At 39.4% G+C, this 12,852-nt stretch overlaps 1 protein-coding gene across 1 annotated transcript in view; it reads left to right on the top strand.

The window, feature by feature from the left end:
• The window catches only part of pcgf5b (polycomb group ring finger 5b), a 32,180-nt gene that overhangs the window by 8,815 nt on the left and 10,513 nt on the right, over positions 1–12,852 (top strand). The window contains exons 3-5 of the mRNA XM_015339486.2: positions 4,427–4,523; positions 9,108–9,163; positions 9,615–9,674. Of these exons, the coding sequence (XP_015194972.1) occupies positions 4,427–4,523; positions 9,108–9,163; positions 9,615–9,674 (213 nt within the window). The remainder of the gene's footprint in view (positions 1–4,426; positions 4,524–9,107; positions 9,164–9,614; positions 9,675–12,852) is intronic.

The raw sequence follows: 12,852 nt of genomic DNA, 5'->3' as shown, positions 1-12,852 counted from the left end.
ATTCAAGAATGTGAAGAAGAAACTAGCCAGTTAACTTTTAAAATGTGATATTTTTTATTTTTCAAGGAAGTCTAGCACTGATGTTTTGCTCAAATGAAGGGAAAAAAACTCTGCAGTAGAATAAAACCTTTCTCTGAGAGTTTGAGGGCTTAGTATTGGTCTGTAGCAATGAAGCAAATAAATTTTGAAGAAATATTGTTGTGGCCACTCATTTAGTTGGAAAAAGAAGAATTAAAATTATACAGTGCAATGTAGCAGTATTACACACTATATTGGAATTTCGTTCTAATACTTTCATAATTTAAACTTGGAAAACACTGGTTCATTTCTGGTTAGGCTACTAGTGAATTTCTTAAGTTAGAGCATAAAGAGTGTGCCATTTACCAAAAGAATTTTGATAGAATACATTCCAGGTAACAAATGACTCATACCACTTACTTTTATCTGTAGCAGAAATTAGAAATTCTGCAGTGGAAGGGTTTCATTTCTGATAGTCCATGGTATTCTATGTAATACTAAAACCTTGTACTGCATTTAAATAACTTAAAAATGTTAAAATTATACATCGTTTGTGGTTCTGATTATACCCAGAATGTAAATTTGTCATCTAAGACCTAGAATACTTTCAGAAAGAAATGGCTACTAGCGTTTTGGGACTTGTATTTGCAGGAAGGACCATATTCATTAACTAATTAATTAATTGCTTACACATATATAGTGCTTTTCTGGAGACTCCACTCAAAGTGCTTTATAGGTAATGGGGACTCCCCTCCACCATCACCAATGTGCAGCATCCACCTGGATGATGCGACGGCAGCCATAGTGCGCCAGAACGCTCACCACACATCAGCGATCAGTGGGGAGGAGAGCAGAGTAATGAAGCCAATTCATAGATGGGGATTAGTAGGAGGCCATGATTGGTAAGGGCCAATGGGAAATTTGGCCAGGAAACGCCCTGGGAATTTTTATGACCACAGAGAGTCAGGACCTCGGGTTTATGTCTCATCCGAAGCACGGTGTCTGTTTACAGTATAGTGTCCCCGTCACTATACCGGTGCATTAGGACCCACATGGACCGCAGGGTGAGCGCCCCCTGCTGGCCCTACTAATATTTCTTCCAGCAGCACCTGGAACAGCAAACACCTCTTGCAGCAAAACCTTAGTTTTTCCCAGGAGGTCTCCTATCCAGGTACTGACCAGGCTCACATCTGCTTTGCTTCAGTGGGTTTGCAGTTGTGAGTTGCAGAGTGATATGGCTGCTGGCCATATCTGTTAACTGTTAAAATATTCAGTTTAAAAAAGGTGGGCTAACTTTTTTTTTTTGAAAGTGAAAGTGTTTCTCACCTGTAAAGGGGGAATTTACGACTACTGTTTCAAATTCATAACAAACTTTTGAAAATCACTTTCAGTGTAGCAGAAGCCTTTGCCTTCAATTACTATTTCTGGAAGGATTCCCAAGTTCCCTTTTTTTCTATTGATTTGCAAGCGGTGCTTTTTTTTCCCAGGAGAATTAGCAGGAATAATTTACATGAGAAAGTGGAGCTGTGCATTGCAAACATCTCAGAGCCAAGCCAAATCAGCTGAAGGGTACATAGTCAGAGGCTTTTGGCACTGAAGACCAGGACTGTCGTCCCCTCGGTGATCACCACCCTCCTTCCACCTTCATGGTGGAAAATGAAATGCTAAATGATGGGGCTGGAGTGTTCAGGCAATGCTGTCGCATAGAGACAGGACATATTCAAGGCCAAGCCACCCTGAACCTCATTAAACCTCTTTTTTTTTTTCATCACCTGACGAAACGATTCTCATCTTCTCAGGAGTGGGTAATGGATCGCTCGGCTCCTGCATCTTGTTAAGCCCAGCAGGCTTGGGGTGACGCTTTCTGTCGAGGGTGTCTCGCAAGGCTGTAACTCTTTAGAGGAAAGCACACAGCAGACTTCCTGGAATGAGGCACTGATGTCACCCTGACACACAGCCTCTCTCTCCTAGCATCAGTGAGCTGCACAGTTGCAAAGCACATTCAACTGCTTGATCACACGATTTAGTGTGGTAGCTTCAATTTTAATAGTGCTCACCACAGTCTTAAAGATATCAACAAGCATTATAAAACATGATGAAAAAAGTACTGCACATGATTAATTATTAAGTTAAAAACGTCATTTCACAAAGACATGTTTTCCTCTTATGTGTGTGTCCACCCAGAATGTCACATTGTGATGGCTTTTTATAAGGAAAGAAGTACAGTATATGATACAGGACTAGATGTCCTGTAATGGGAGAATTGTGTCCTCTCTATCCCACCTTGAGCTGGATGCTTTGTGGATAGGGGCTCTGACATTCGTGGCCCTGACCAGGATCTGCTGCTTACTGGTGATGGATAGTATAGTGACTAAAACATGAAAAGCAGAATTACATTTTGAAAGCATTTTATCTTCTTTTTTGCATTAAATTATATACCATTCCTGATGGAATAATAAATTACATAAAGAATGTGCTCCAAGCATCATTGTCCACAGACACCCTTGAATCAAGGTCTGTGATTTCTTGGCCCTTCATGGCTGGATGGAAATGACAGGCCATCATGTGTTTTTAGGAGCTTCTGTGTGTAGAACATTTGTGAGGTCTGTGTTTTGTATGTATCTCTGTATGCTGGCCGTTTGGGTAACATCTTTATCAATCTCCTTCATGTCAGAGTTCAAAACTCCAGTTCATAGATGCTGTTGGGATTACATAGATAGGAAGTACAATAGTTTATTATATAACTGCAGAGACAGCAAAAGACTGCTTCATGCAAAATTTTCAGTGTTCTACCATGGAGTACAACCTGATAGAAAGCTTGGTAAAAATATACAGTATATTTGTTGTGTAAGGGTATACAAGAATACACACGGATATTTTATTGGTAAGAAGAAACAATGAAAATAGCCTTTGGAACTGAAATATATAAACCTCTAACATGTACAGGTAGAGTGAAACAGATTCTATGAGGGTAAAGATTTGCAAAGTGTATTGAAATATAAGGAACCTGGCTTTTTCAGATGCGTATATGCATCTATAAACTACATTTTCCTTGGAATGACAGTGATTGTGGTCAGCTAAGGCTTTGATGATGTTCTAAAGCAGTTCTGTCTGACTTTGCTTGAACTTTTCCCAAGTTAACGCACTCGAGTAGACATCTAATTTTATAATGGAACTGCTTGCAATAAATGGACAGTGTGGAAAAGCTACTAAATGTCAAACACAAATCAACTGAGGCAGTCCCAGCTGTGACCTCTGCGGAATTATAATGAGTTTTAATACAAAAAGGTCAGGAGTGAGAGAGGCTGATTTTAGTTGGAAGAGCAAGGACAACATCTCAAAATATGACCAGAAAGCAACTTGACTGATCAGCTGGAGGAGAGTGATGGCTGTTGCACTAGCTGACTAGGTTCGATTGTATTTTTCTATGCTTGTGAGACTAATAGTTAATGCTTTTATTCAAATCTGGGCTGTAATTGCACTTGCTTCTAACAAATCTCCTTACAAAATGTGGGCCTTGTCTTGAATCAGAGGCACTTTTCCTGAGCAGGTGAATTTCAACCTTGGAAAATTATTCAGTTTCATTTAAAGCCTGTTGATAAAGTTGCTGAGTGGCATCAGAGACATGGTAGGGCAGTATGAAGGTGGAGAGGTTAGCACTGCTGCCTTCTTCCAGCTGTAGTGCCCTGTGTCCAGTCCCATTCTCATGTGTGGAGATTGTCAGTTCTTCCCGGGCTTAATTGGCAGTTCTGAATTGACCCTTTCTTTGTGGCCCTTTAATAGACTGGTGTCCCATCCAAGTGGACTTTAAATGGGTTTAATGTTTCTCCTGAAGGGCAGCACCTTTAATAGTGCTCCCTGACACCACTCCACAGTACGGGTTGGAAAATCAAGGTCCACAGGGAAAAGTGCCATCTACTGGTCCATCAACACTACTTGGAGCTTGGAGGTTACCTATCCCATACCCAACTCAGCATTGCTTGGCTTCCTGGGTCTAGCATGACCAGCTACAAGGTGATCATACTGCTGTCATGACACTCAATAAGAACCACACCCCTTAGACTTTGAGCCATGTAAGACATGGTTAAGGTGACCAGATATCTCCATTGATAAGAGTATTGCACTGGAAATGGAAAAGTAAAAGAGGTTTGATCCCCCTTGGGCCCCAACGTACTGACTCTCCGGGTCAGCAGGGTGCTTTCATCCTTTTATAGAACAGACTATTACTTTTATTGTTTTACTAACTTACTAACTGGTGAAATGTATGTGAATTTGTCAGGCGTCCTCTTTAAATATAAAATTATGATTATGACATATACAAAAGGGTATAAAATACGCATATAGAGTCTACCGTTATACATGGTGTTCAGTTTATTGAATCGTTTGTTTTATTTTCTTCTGTTTCTAGTTTGCAAAAGTTGTATCGTCCAGCACTTTGAAGACAGTAATGACTGTCCGAAATGCGGCATCCAAGTTCATGAAACAAACCCATTGGAAATGTTAAGGTAAGGCATGTAAAAGAGGTTTATGCTCGGGGAAAGAACTGAACAGCAACACCAGTCAATTCAATAATAACAGTATACTAATATGCGTCATTTTATTCATCGTCTAGACATTGTGAGAAAGTCATAGAAAAGGCAGACAAATTGTTAGGCTATGTAGTTAAAAAATGTCAAATTTATTCAAGGGATGTTAAAAAGCGTATATCGCATTAGTAGAACTGTATATGTTGTATAATATGTAATATAAAATATACATTGCTGCCCTGGAATCTGTCCAGGGAAGAGGAACCAGATACATTCTCTGGATTCCCAGAGAACACTGACAAACTAAAAGAACTTAATCTTTTCAGTCCTGAACAGTATTCAGATGTTCAAAATCCTTTGACATTGTTAAAGTGATTGCAGTGGAGGTCTTTAAAACTAGCAGTGAAACAGGAGCCAGAGAACACAAACAAACTAAAGGGATATGCATTAAAAACAAAACAGAGGACATGTCTTTACACAGAGGGTTGTAGGAAGCTGGAACAAACTGCACAGCCTTGTGGTTGTAGCTGATACCTAAGGAACAGTTGGGTTGGGATTCTCCATCACTTACAAAGGAGACGGATTAAATGATCACTTCTTTGTGACCTTCCAAACCTTACTAATGAAAAAAATTGTATAACAACTCAGGTCATTAAACTTGAAGAAGACATAGATGAAAAATTGTTACTGCTACTAAAAATATTGAATTGGATAACTCCACAGGAAAAGCTTGTTAATATTAAGGTTGTTGCTATTAACTACTAACTACCAAACAGGCTAGACGGGCCGAATGGCAACAATAATAATGACAATGGTAATACTTCAGTAACAAGTTAAACACTTGGTGTAATGGCATCACAACCCAGTTCAAGTGACCAGTAGTGCAGTACTCTTGAAAAATAGGTTTTCAGGCTTAATAGTATGTTGGATGCTCAGCCATTGCTTGCAGCCTATGAGTAAGAAAGGGGACTCGAAGAGACATCGTCTACACCCTGCAGAAAATCCAGAGAACGCAAATGACTGCATGTCCTGCAGACCAACACATTTTCGACCATACCCTTCTCTGTAAATGTGACTCCTTCATTCTGGCCTTTTGAATACACATGGACGGAATTCCTGAATTCCTCATTTTCGTCATACTGACTGAAAAGAAGGACCTGCCTACGCAGTGAAAAAGTAGAAAATGCAATTTCATAACGTGTCAGCGTGCACAGTTTTGATTTACAGTCTTTCTTGACTTCGCCTCCGTATTCTTCCTGACAACTCATAACTGTAGCTAATCCCTCTCTCTTTTGTGTGAGGGTAATCCTCCTCTATTGAAATGTTACAGTTCTCATGGTGATGCAGACAGCACTGTTAAAAATTCAGCCCTAGCCTCTCTCTCAGGACCTGCTTCAATAGGCATTTGTACCTGGTTCATTATTTCAGGAGTTTAGCAGATACTTGTCACCTGCAAGGGGCCTCCTCTTTCTCTCCGGCCATTCTCTTTCTGTTCTAGCTTGCCCCATAGTGCGAGAGCAAACGAAGTGCATGTAATCAGTTTCCAAAACTTAGGTTGAAGGTGACAAAGGAGTGTGTGTGTGTGGGGGGTGGCAGTTCTGTCTGTATGTTGCCTATGCCAGCGTGATCACTGTGTAGTTTTCCACACTGGCTGTGTAGCTCTTGCCAGCCTGATTAGTGGTTCTCCTCTTCAGGAAATACATTGAATGAATTAATACATAGGTGCTGAGTCTTACTGCTTTTAAAGCCACTACATAAAAAGTCGTTTCTTCTTCCTTTTCCGTTTGGCAGATGCTTTTATCCAAAGCGACTCTGTTGCATGCTGTCGAGATGCAAAAGGTGCAGGTGACAGTAACATAAAACAACAATTCTTTTCTTTCAAAATGAATTGTACAACAGGGTAGTGGAAGAAAGTGCTCATTTGAACATGGCCTTCTTCTTCCAAGGGTGATTACTGACCACAAGCAGGGCATTCTCTATATTACAATGGGTGCCTCACACACTATTAAGCACATAAGACATGAAAGAGGTCAAATTGTTGCTTAACCTGCTCTTTCAGATTTTAGTAATTTATTACACTTCATTTTCATTCAGTACACTTATGCTTTCAGTAAAGGGAGGGCAATGTTGGGACACATCATTTCAGAAAAAAGGAGGGATTTGTTTTCTAAATGTTTGTGACAAATTCCTAAGTAGACAAAAGTCTGAAAAGTAAATAACAAATGTACTTAGACCTCAGCAGTAGACATTCTTATAGCAACAGTAAAAAAGTACATGTTTCAATATAAACACAAATATGAGAAGAGTTTTTCAAATGTCATCTGGAATGTTTTTCTGCTGCAGGTACTGCAGGTATGTTAGAAGGAAGGTGCTTTTGCTGACATATTATCGGTACTTTTTATGGTGTTTAGGGACTGTTTTTTTTACTGTAATATGGACTAGAGATGTTTAGGCAAATTACAAACATTGGGTGCCAGAGCTGATGTGGAGTTCCAGGAACCTTAAGAAGGAAATCACCCTGCAGTCACCCTGTTGCCAGCTGAAGCTGAAGTTGGCAACAGGACTAGCTTTTATTTGGCTGTTTTACAGCCTCCCTTCCTTGCCCAAGACTTGCTGAGGTTTTCAGTCAAACTTAAACATAAAGATTAAGATTAAAGCCTCTTGTGCGTGGAGAGAATTTTGCCTCTCTGGAGACAGCAGGCAGACCTGGTGTTGTCTCACATGACAGGGCATGGCTTGTAGAGCTGTGACTCAAGCGCATTTTCTTTCATAATGTAATTGAGCTCAGCTGTAATTAGTCTTCGGTCAGTATGCAAAAAAGTTGTGTAGAGTATGTGTAATAATGTGAGCATTTTTATTCCATTTCTCCAGTACAGCATGTTTTGATGGATTACAGAATTAGTATTACAAGGGCACTTGAGGTTTTCAGCTCAGAGATATACCTAGTCAACATGCTGGCCTTCTCGCCATTGGGTTGTCACAGTGTTCTGGAACAGTCTGCAGCAAAGCAGATTTCAGTGTAGGATTTTTTTCTCCTGATTTGTAATGGATTTGATACAGGGAACATGAACTGTATTGTGGCAATGTTTCGGGCAGCAGCTGGACTGAATTCTTCAGTAGAGCTCTTGGCCGAGGCCTGTGGAGGCTGGCCAGTCTCACAGAGTGACATGCAGTTGCACAGGTGCAGCAGCTTTAGTAAAACTGGAGAAACAGCGAGTCAGCAAAAATGATTAACGGAAAAAGATATGGGAGCTACCACACTCTGCTGTGGCATTTGTATGAGTATGAAAATAGGTAAAGAGGAAAGGTGGGTTAATAGTCCCTGATTTAACATAAAAAAACATAAGAGGTTGTCAGCAAAATAGGCAAATTGGCTTGTTTGGCCTATATGTAAGAGGTCTGAGAAAACCATGCAGTAATTGTTGAAAGAGTTTGAGGAATCAGCTTCAGGAAAGTTTTGGGCAGCTCATTCCAGATTTTATGTAAAGAAATGCTTCCTAGGTTTAGTCCTCTTAATTGCTTTGTGACCTTCTAATGTCCCTGTTTCACTGAATATTTTGTATTTGATTAACCTTGTCAATACATTTTGAATACTTGTGTCGAGTTCCCTCATCATGTCTTCTGTCTGAGAATAAGTACTGAGTACCCTCACTGAGTACCCAGTGTTCCTTCATGCTGTAGGTTCACAAGGCTGACGTTTCTGTGGTTTCTGGGAAGGGGAGAAGGGAGTTATGTATAAATGTTGTACAAAATGCCTTTGGCCTATAATTTGCCTAAGGTTCTTTTTGTTAGTTATTCTAGGGACTATTTTATCAATCAAGCAAGAGGTGTTGCTAGCTATTTTAGGTTCTAACAGAACAAGATTCACATGTGAATGTTCTTAATGTACAGTACAAAGGTGAAATCATGCTGCACAGGGAGTGAATCATAAAGCACTCTGTCTGCCATTATCTGTGAGGTTCTGCTGACTGCCATGTGTCTGACACCTCTGTTGCCATGTAATACTGAAAGTGAAAGGCCTCTGTAGTTCACCAAGGCCTATTGTTATTCTTGAGTTACTACCACAGTAGGCCTCCCCACCCAGCTGAGAAGTGCACACGCTCGGCACAGCCTAAATTCCTATATTTGCTGTAATACTAAGTTTACAATCTTAAAGGCTTTTTAATATTTTTTCCAAATTCAGTTTACAAACACCTATCTTTTTATTGTATGGTAAGGTGTGTTGTTTTATAAAAATATAGTTCTTGACAGGTTTCTTGAATTAAACTTTCTGTATTAGTACTCTGTGTGTCAAAGGGTAAAATGCGATTATGTCCAGGTTTTATTTTTCCTTTATGTTTTCTGCATGCTGAAATGATGAGTAAAGACACGATGATTGTCTCCAATGTTATTTTTAGAAATGGTTTATTTTGAAAAGCCACATATTTTGTCTCTTTCTGTACTGGAAGTGAAGAACCTGTCGGTTTCAGAATGACTGCATTTCCTTGGTATTTCATTTTACTGTAATTGCTTTCGCCTCTTTCTGTCAGCTCTAACTGCTACCTTTTTCTTGTTCTCGGAAAGGCTGGACAACACTTTGGAAGAAATAATATTTAAACTTGTGCCTGGACTCCGGGAAAGTAAGTCTGTGCATTTTTAAGCTCTGGTTTGCTAGTTATGAACAGAAATATACAGCATGTTTCCAACTTTCCAAGCAATGTATTCTAGTTTAATAAAAAATATTGTTAATCCTCTAATATTTGAGGTTTATTTGATAACTAAGAAGCCTTATGTACTTGGTTTATTTTGCACCCTCCTCAGTGTAGAAAGAAGGTTATTTTTTTCTTAAGGAGAGTGAGAAGTTACCTGCATTAAAGGCTCAGTGTCAGGAGAAGAAGACGATGCTTTAGGTATGTGAAAATGCTGCTCTAAATCATCTCTTCTATTTTAATCAAATGCCAAATGGATTTTAATTTTTTTATGTTCTGTTTTCATATTTCGTTAAATGGTGTTCACCTGTCTTTCATGTGAAGAATGTTATTCATTTTCATTAATATTATCCTTTTATCATCTTCTTCATTTATTGACTAGAGGAACAACAACAGGAGATTGAATTCTGGAGGAAGAACAATTCAAAAGAAAATGGTGAAGGTAAATGTCACCTGGCCGCTGGTACCTATGGTTCTTTTAAAAACATTCTGAATTGAAGCAGAGCTGTTCTGACCAGAGTCCAAGCAAGTGTTCTGCCACAGCAGTGCACAGAAATGCAAAAGACCTGAGAGTGAATCACAGCTGTCAATGGTGTTGGGAAAATTACTGTTAGAAAGTAATCAATTACAATTACCAGGTACCTTGGTAAGAGGTTACTTTTATACATTTATAAGATGAAGGAAAATTGCTTTTAAGAGGCAGTTTATTACTTTACATAGTAACTATAAACTCACTACATGTACTGTATCTCTGTGATGACATTTTAAAATGATATTCTCCAAACCTCTTGTTAATTTTGAAATGTAGTCCCTTACATGACTATCTTGTAACTTTAAATAATTAATTTTCAAAAGGAACTTTCTCTAACACTGATTGTCTCATTTACATACAGTAACTTCTATTGCACCTCTGGAGATGTCCAATTCACCTTTGTGACCAAAAGACAATTCACCCACAGATGTGTTCCTGAATCCCATGTGTTCAGATCACGGTGCAGTAGGAGAGGGCTGAAAGAAACCTATACTGAAGGTTTACAATGGGAAGCCAGTGAGGGCTCACAGCCTTGCACTAACAAATGCTCATTAAAGTCAGTAGTAATAGCAGTAGCAATTGCCATTCATTCTTTCCTGCCCTGTGTCATGTGCTCCCCAAGGAGTCACAGGACACAGGAAATCTGTAGAGAAACCAGACATTTTGACATCCAAGGTGTTATTGAGGTGACGTTAAAGGGAGCACAGGAACAGCTATCAATTTAATATTTAATACCTTTTTCTTACTGGTCAGCATCCCCAAATAATTTAGTATATTTTGATTGTTTTCCAAAAAAATGAATTCTGGAGGGCAGTTTCAAACTACATGAATCAAGTCATTGTGTATCCTGTAGACACTTGCTCTTCTTGAAAGGATAATAATGCATCATAGAATGTGACCCAATGACCTAGATAAGATCACTTTATTAGCCATATACTGTACAATTTCTTGCATTAGGAATTTGTCTTTTCACATACCCCAGCTTGCTCTCCATAAAACACCAGGTGGGGAAAGAGAAGCTTGGGGTCAGAGCACCAGGTCAGCACCCCTGGAGCAGCTGGGGTTAAGGGCCTTGCTTAGGGGCCCAACAGAGTAGGATTCCTCTGCCAACCATGGGATTTGAACCAGCAACCTTCCAGCCACAGGTGCAGATCCTTAGGCACAGAGCCACCACTCTGCCCTGCTGATAAGCCCCCTCCCTGGGTGACAGGCACATGTTTACATTTTAAAATGTTTAGATGTTAACCTTACATGCACGTAAACCTTGAAAATTTGTAAATCAGAAAAAAACTCCAGGTTAGACATTGTTTGTTCACAGGGTATCTATGATGAGATCCCTCCAGACCACTCAGATATTGCAGGGAGATTATCACTATTCCAGCATGCGCTGCTAAATTGATGCATTGTTTTTGTTTTTTTTTATTTTTTGACTCATGGAATTAACTGTAAACTGCAAAGTTTCCAAGCAGTGGCAGTTCTCATTTGTACTTTGCCTTGCCTACAAAGCTCCTTATCTCTGGGGCTTATCACTTGCACTAGTTGGGAATTCACCCAAAAATAAACTTTCAACTAACAACAGTTGTGGTTAATAGTTAGAGACCAGTCTGATTTCAGTCCTCTTGTGGCAGGATTAGTGAAGAGACTTATTATATACATATGACCAGAGTAATGAATGTGACAGTACACAGGTTCATTTCTGTTAATTCTTTTGCATCATCTTAAGCACTGTGCTCAAGGGAAGACAGAAGTCCTTAGTCTGTGCTAATAGCAGTTGTAATACCTTTTAAATGATGAGAACAATAGTCCTATAAAATATATACAGTATGTATAACCTTTATTTCTTCAATGCACCAAAACTGGAAACAAACATTTTCTTATTTGCTAATGGCTTAGCCGAATGATGAACATACACCCATAATGCAGTCACACCCCCACTGACTGGTTTACAGAGCCTCAAACCTTGGGGCATTTCTAAGTGTTCCAGTATTATCCATCAGTGATAACATACAGTAGGTAATATGGGGGATGTAAATGTCTAGTTTCAGGCTAAGGTTGAAAACCATGGGATTGTTGTGTATGATAAGACTGACTTAACAGAGGTTTTTCAGATTCATAGTTATTTATTGTGACTTGAAAGATCTGTAGGCGAGGCAGTAGGAGGTGGTGAGTCATTATAATAGAAATTACAGAGAATGCAGAAGGAGATTAAATATGTGCAGTACCTTCAGAGAACACAAGAGCTGCACAAAGAAAGAAACGGGGATGATAAAAGCAGCACGGCATGCGTCTGTTATAGAAAACATTTGAAAACCAGTCTAATTTTTTTTTAGCTTTATAGGCAATATTTGTTTTACATCAAGTGAAGCAAAAATGCTCTCAAAACATTTAAATTTGTGATAATGATAAAAGTACCTAATAAACATAGCTGGTTACAATACATTATATTTTGTTTTGCATTATTAAGATTTATTATTTTTTAAAATCCTGTTATTTGGTGGTTTTAAATGATCTGGATGATAGTCACCTTCATGCTACTGGTTCTTATTTAGGTGTTTTGAGAAGTTGTACGAGTTATTTTAAAATAGATTGTAAGGGGCTGAGAGAAATCCTGGAGTGATAAGTGCACGTATAGATTCTTGTAATATTGTATTACAGTAAGATCACTTTATTAGCCATATATAATTTCTTGCATTAAGAATTTGGATGCATACCCCAGCTTGCTCTCCATGAGACACACAGGCAGGAGAGAGAAGCTTGGGGTCAGAGCGAAGGGTCAGCCATTTATACAGTGCCCCTGGAGCAGTTGGGGTTAAGGGCCTTGCTCAGGGGCCCAACAGAGTAGGATTCCTCTGGCAGCTGCAGGATTTGAACCGGCAACCTTCCAGCCACAAACGCAGATCCTTAGCCACATTACCACCACTCCACCCAATAATAAAATCATCATTTTGCTGAAGACATGGAAACAGTTCTGCGCCTCCACTGTGTGCCCTTCACCACTAAAAGAGCTGTCCTATCTACCCTAGCAAACAGGTGTGGGATAACAGAGTGTTGTCTTGTATTGCTTGAAGTGCCCAACCTTTAAGACAGG

The sequence above is a fragment of the Lepisosteus oculatus genome, chromosome 4, assembly GCF_040954835.1.
Source record: "Lepisosteus oculatus isolate fLepOcu1 chromosome 4, fLepOcu1.hap2, whole genome shotgun sequence".
Classification (NCBI taxonomy): domain Eukaryota; kingdom Metazoa; phylum Chordata; class Actinopteri; order Semionotiformes; family Lepisosteidae; genus Lepisosteus; species Lepisosteus oculatus.
This window is presented reverse-complemented; position numbering and strand designations above follow the sequence as displayed.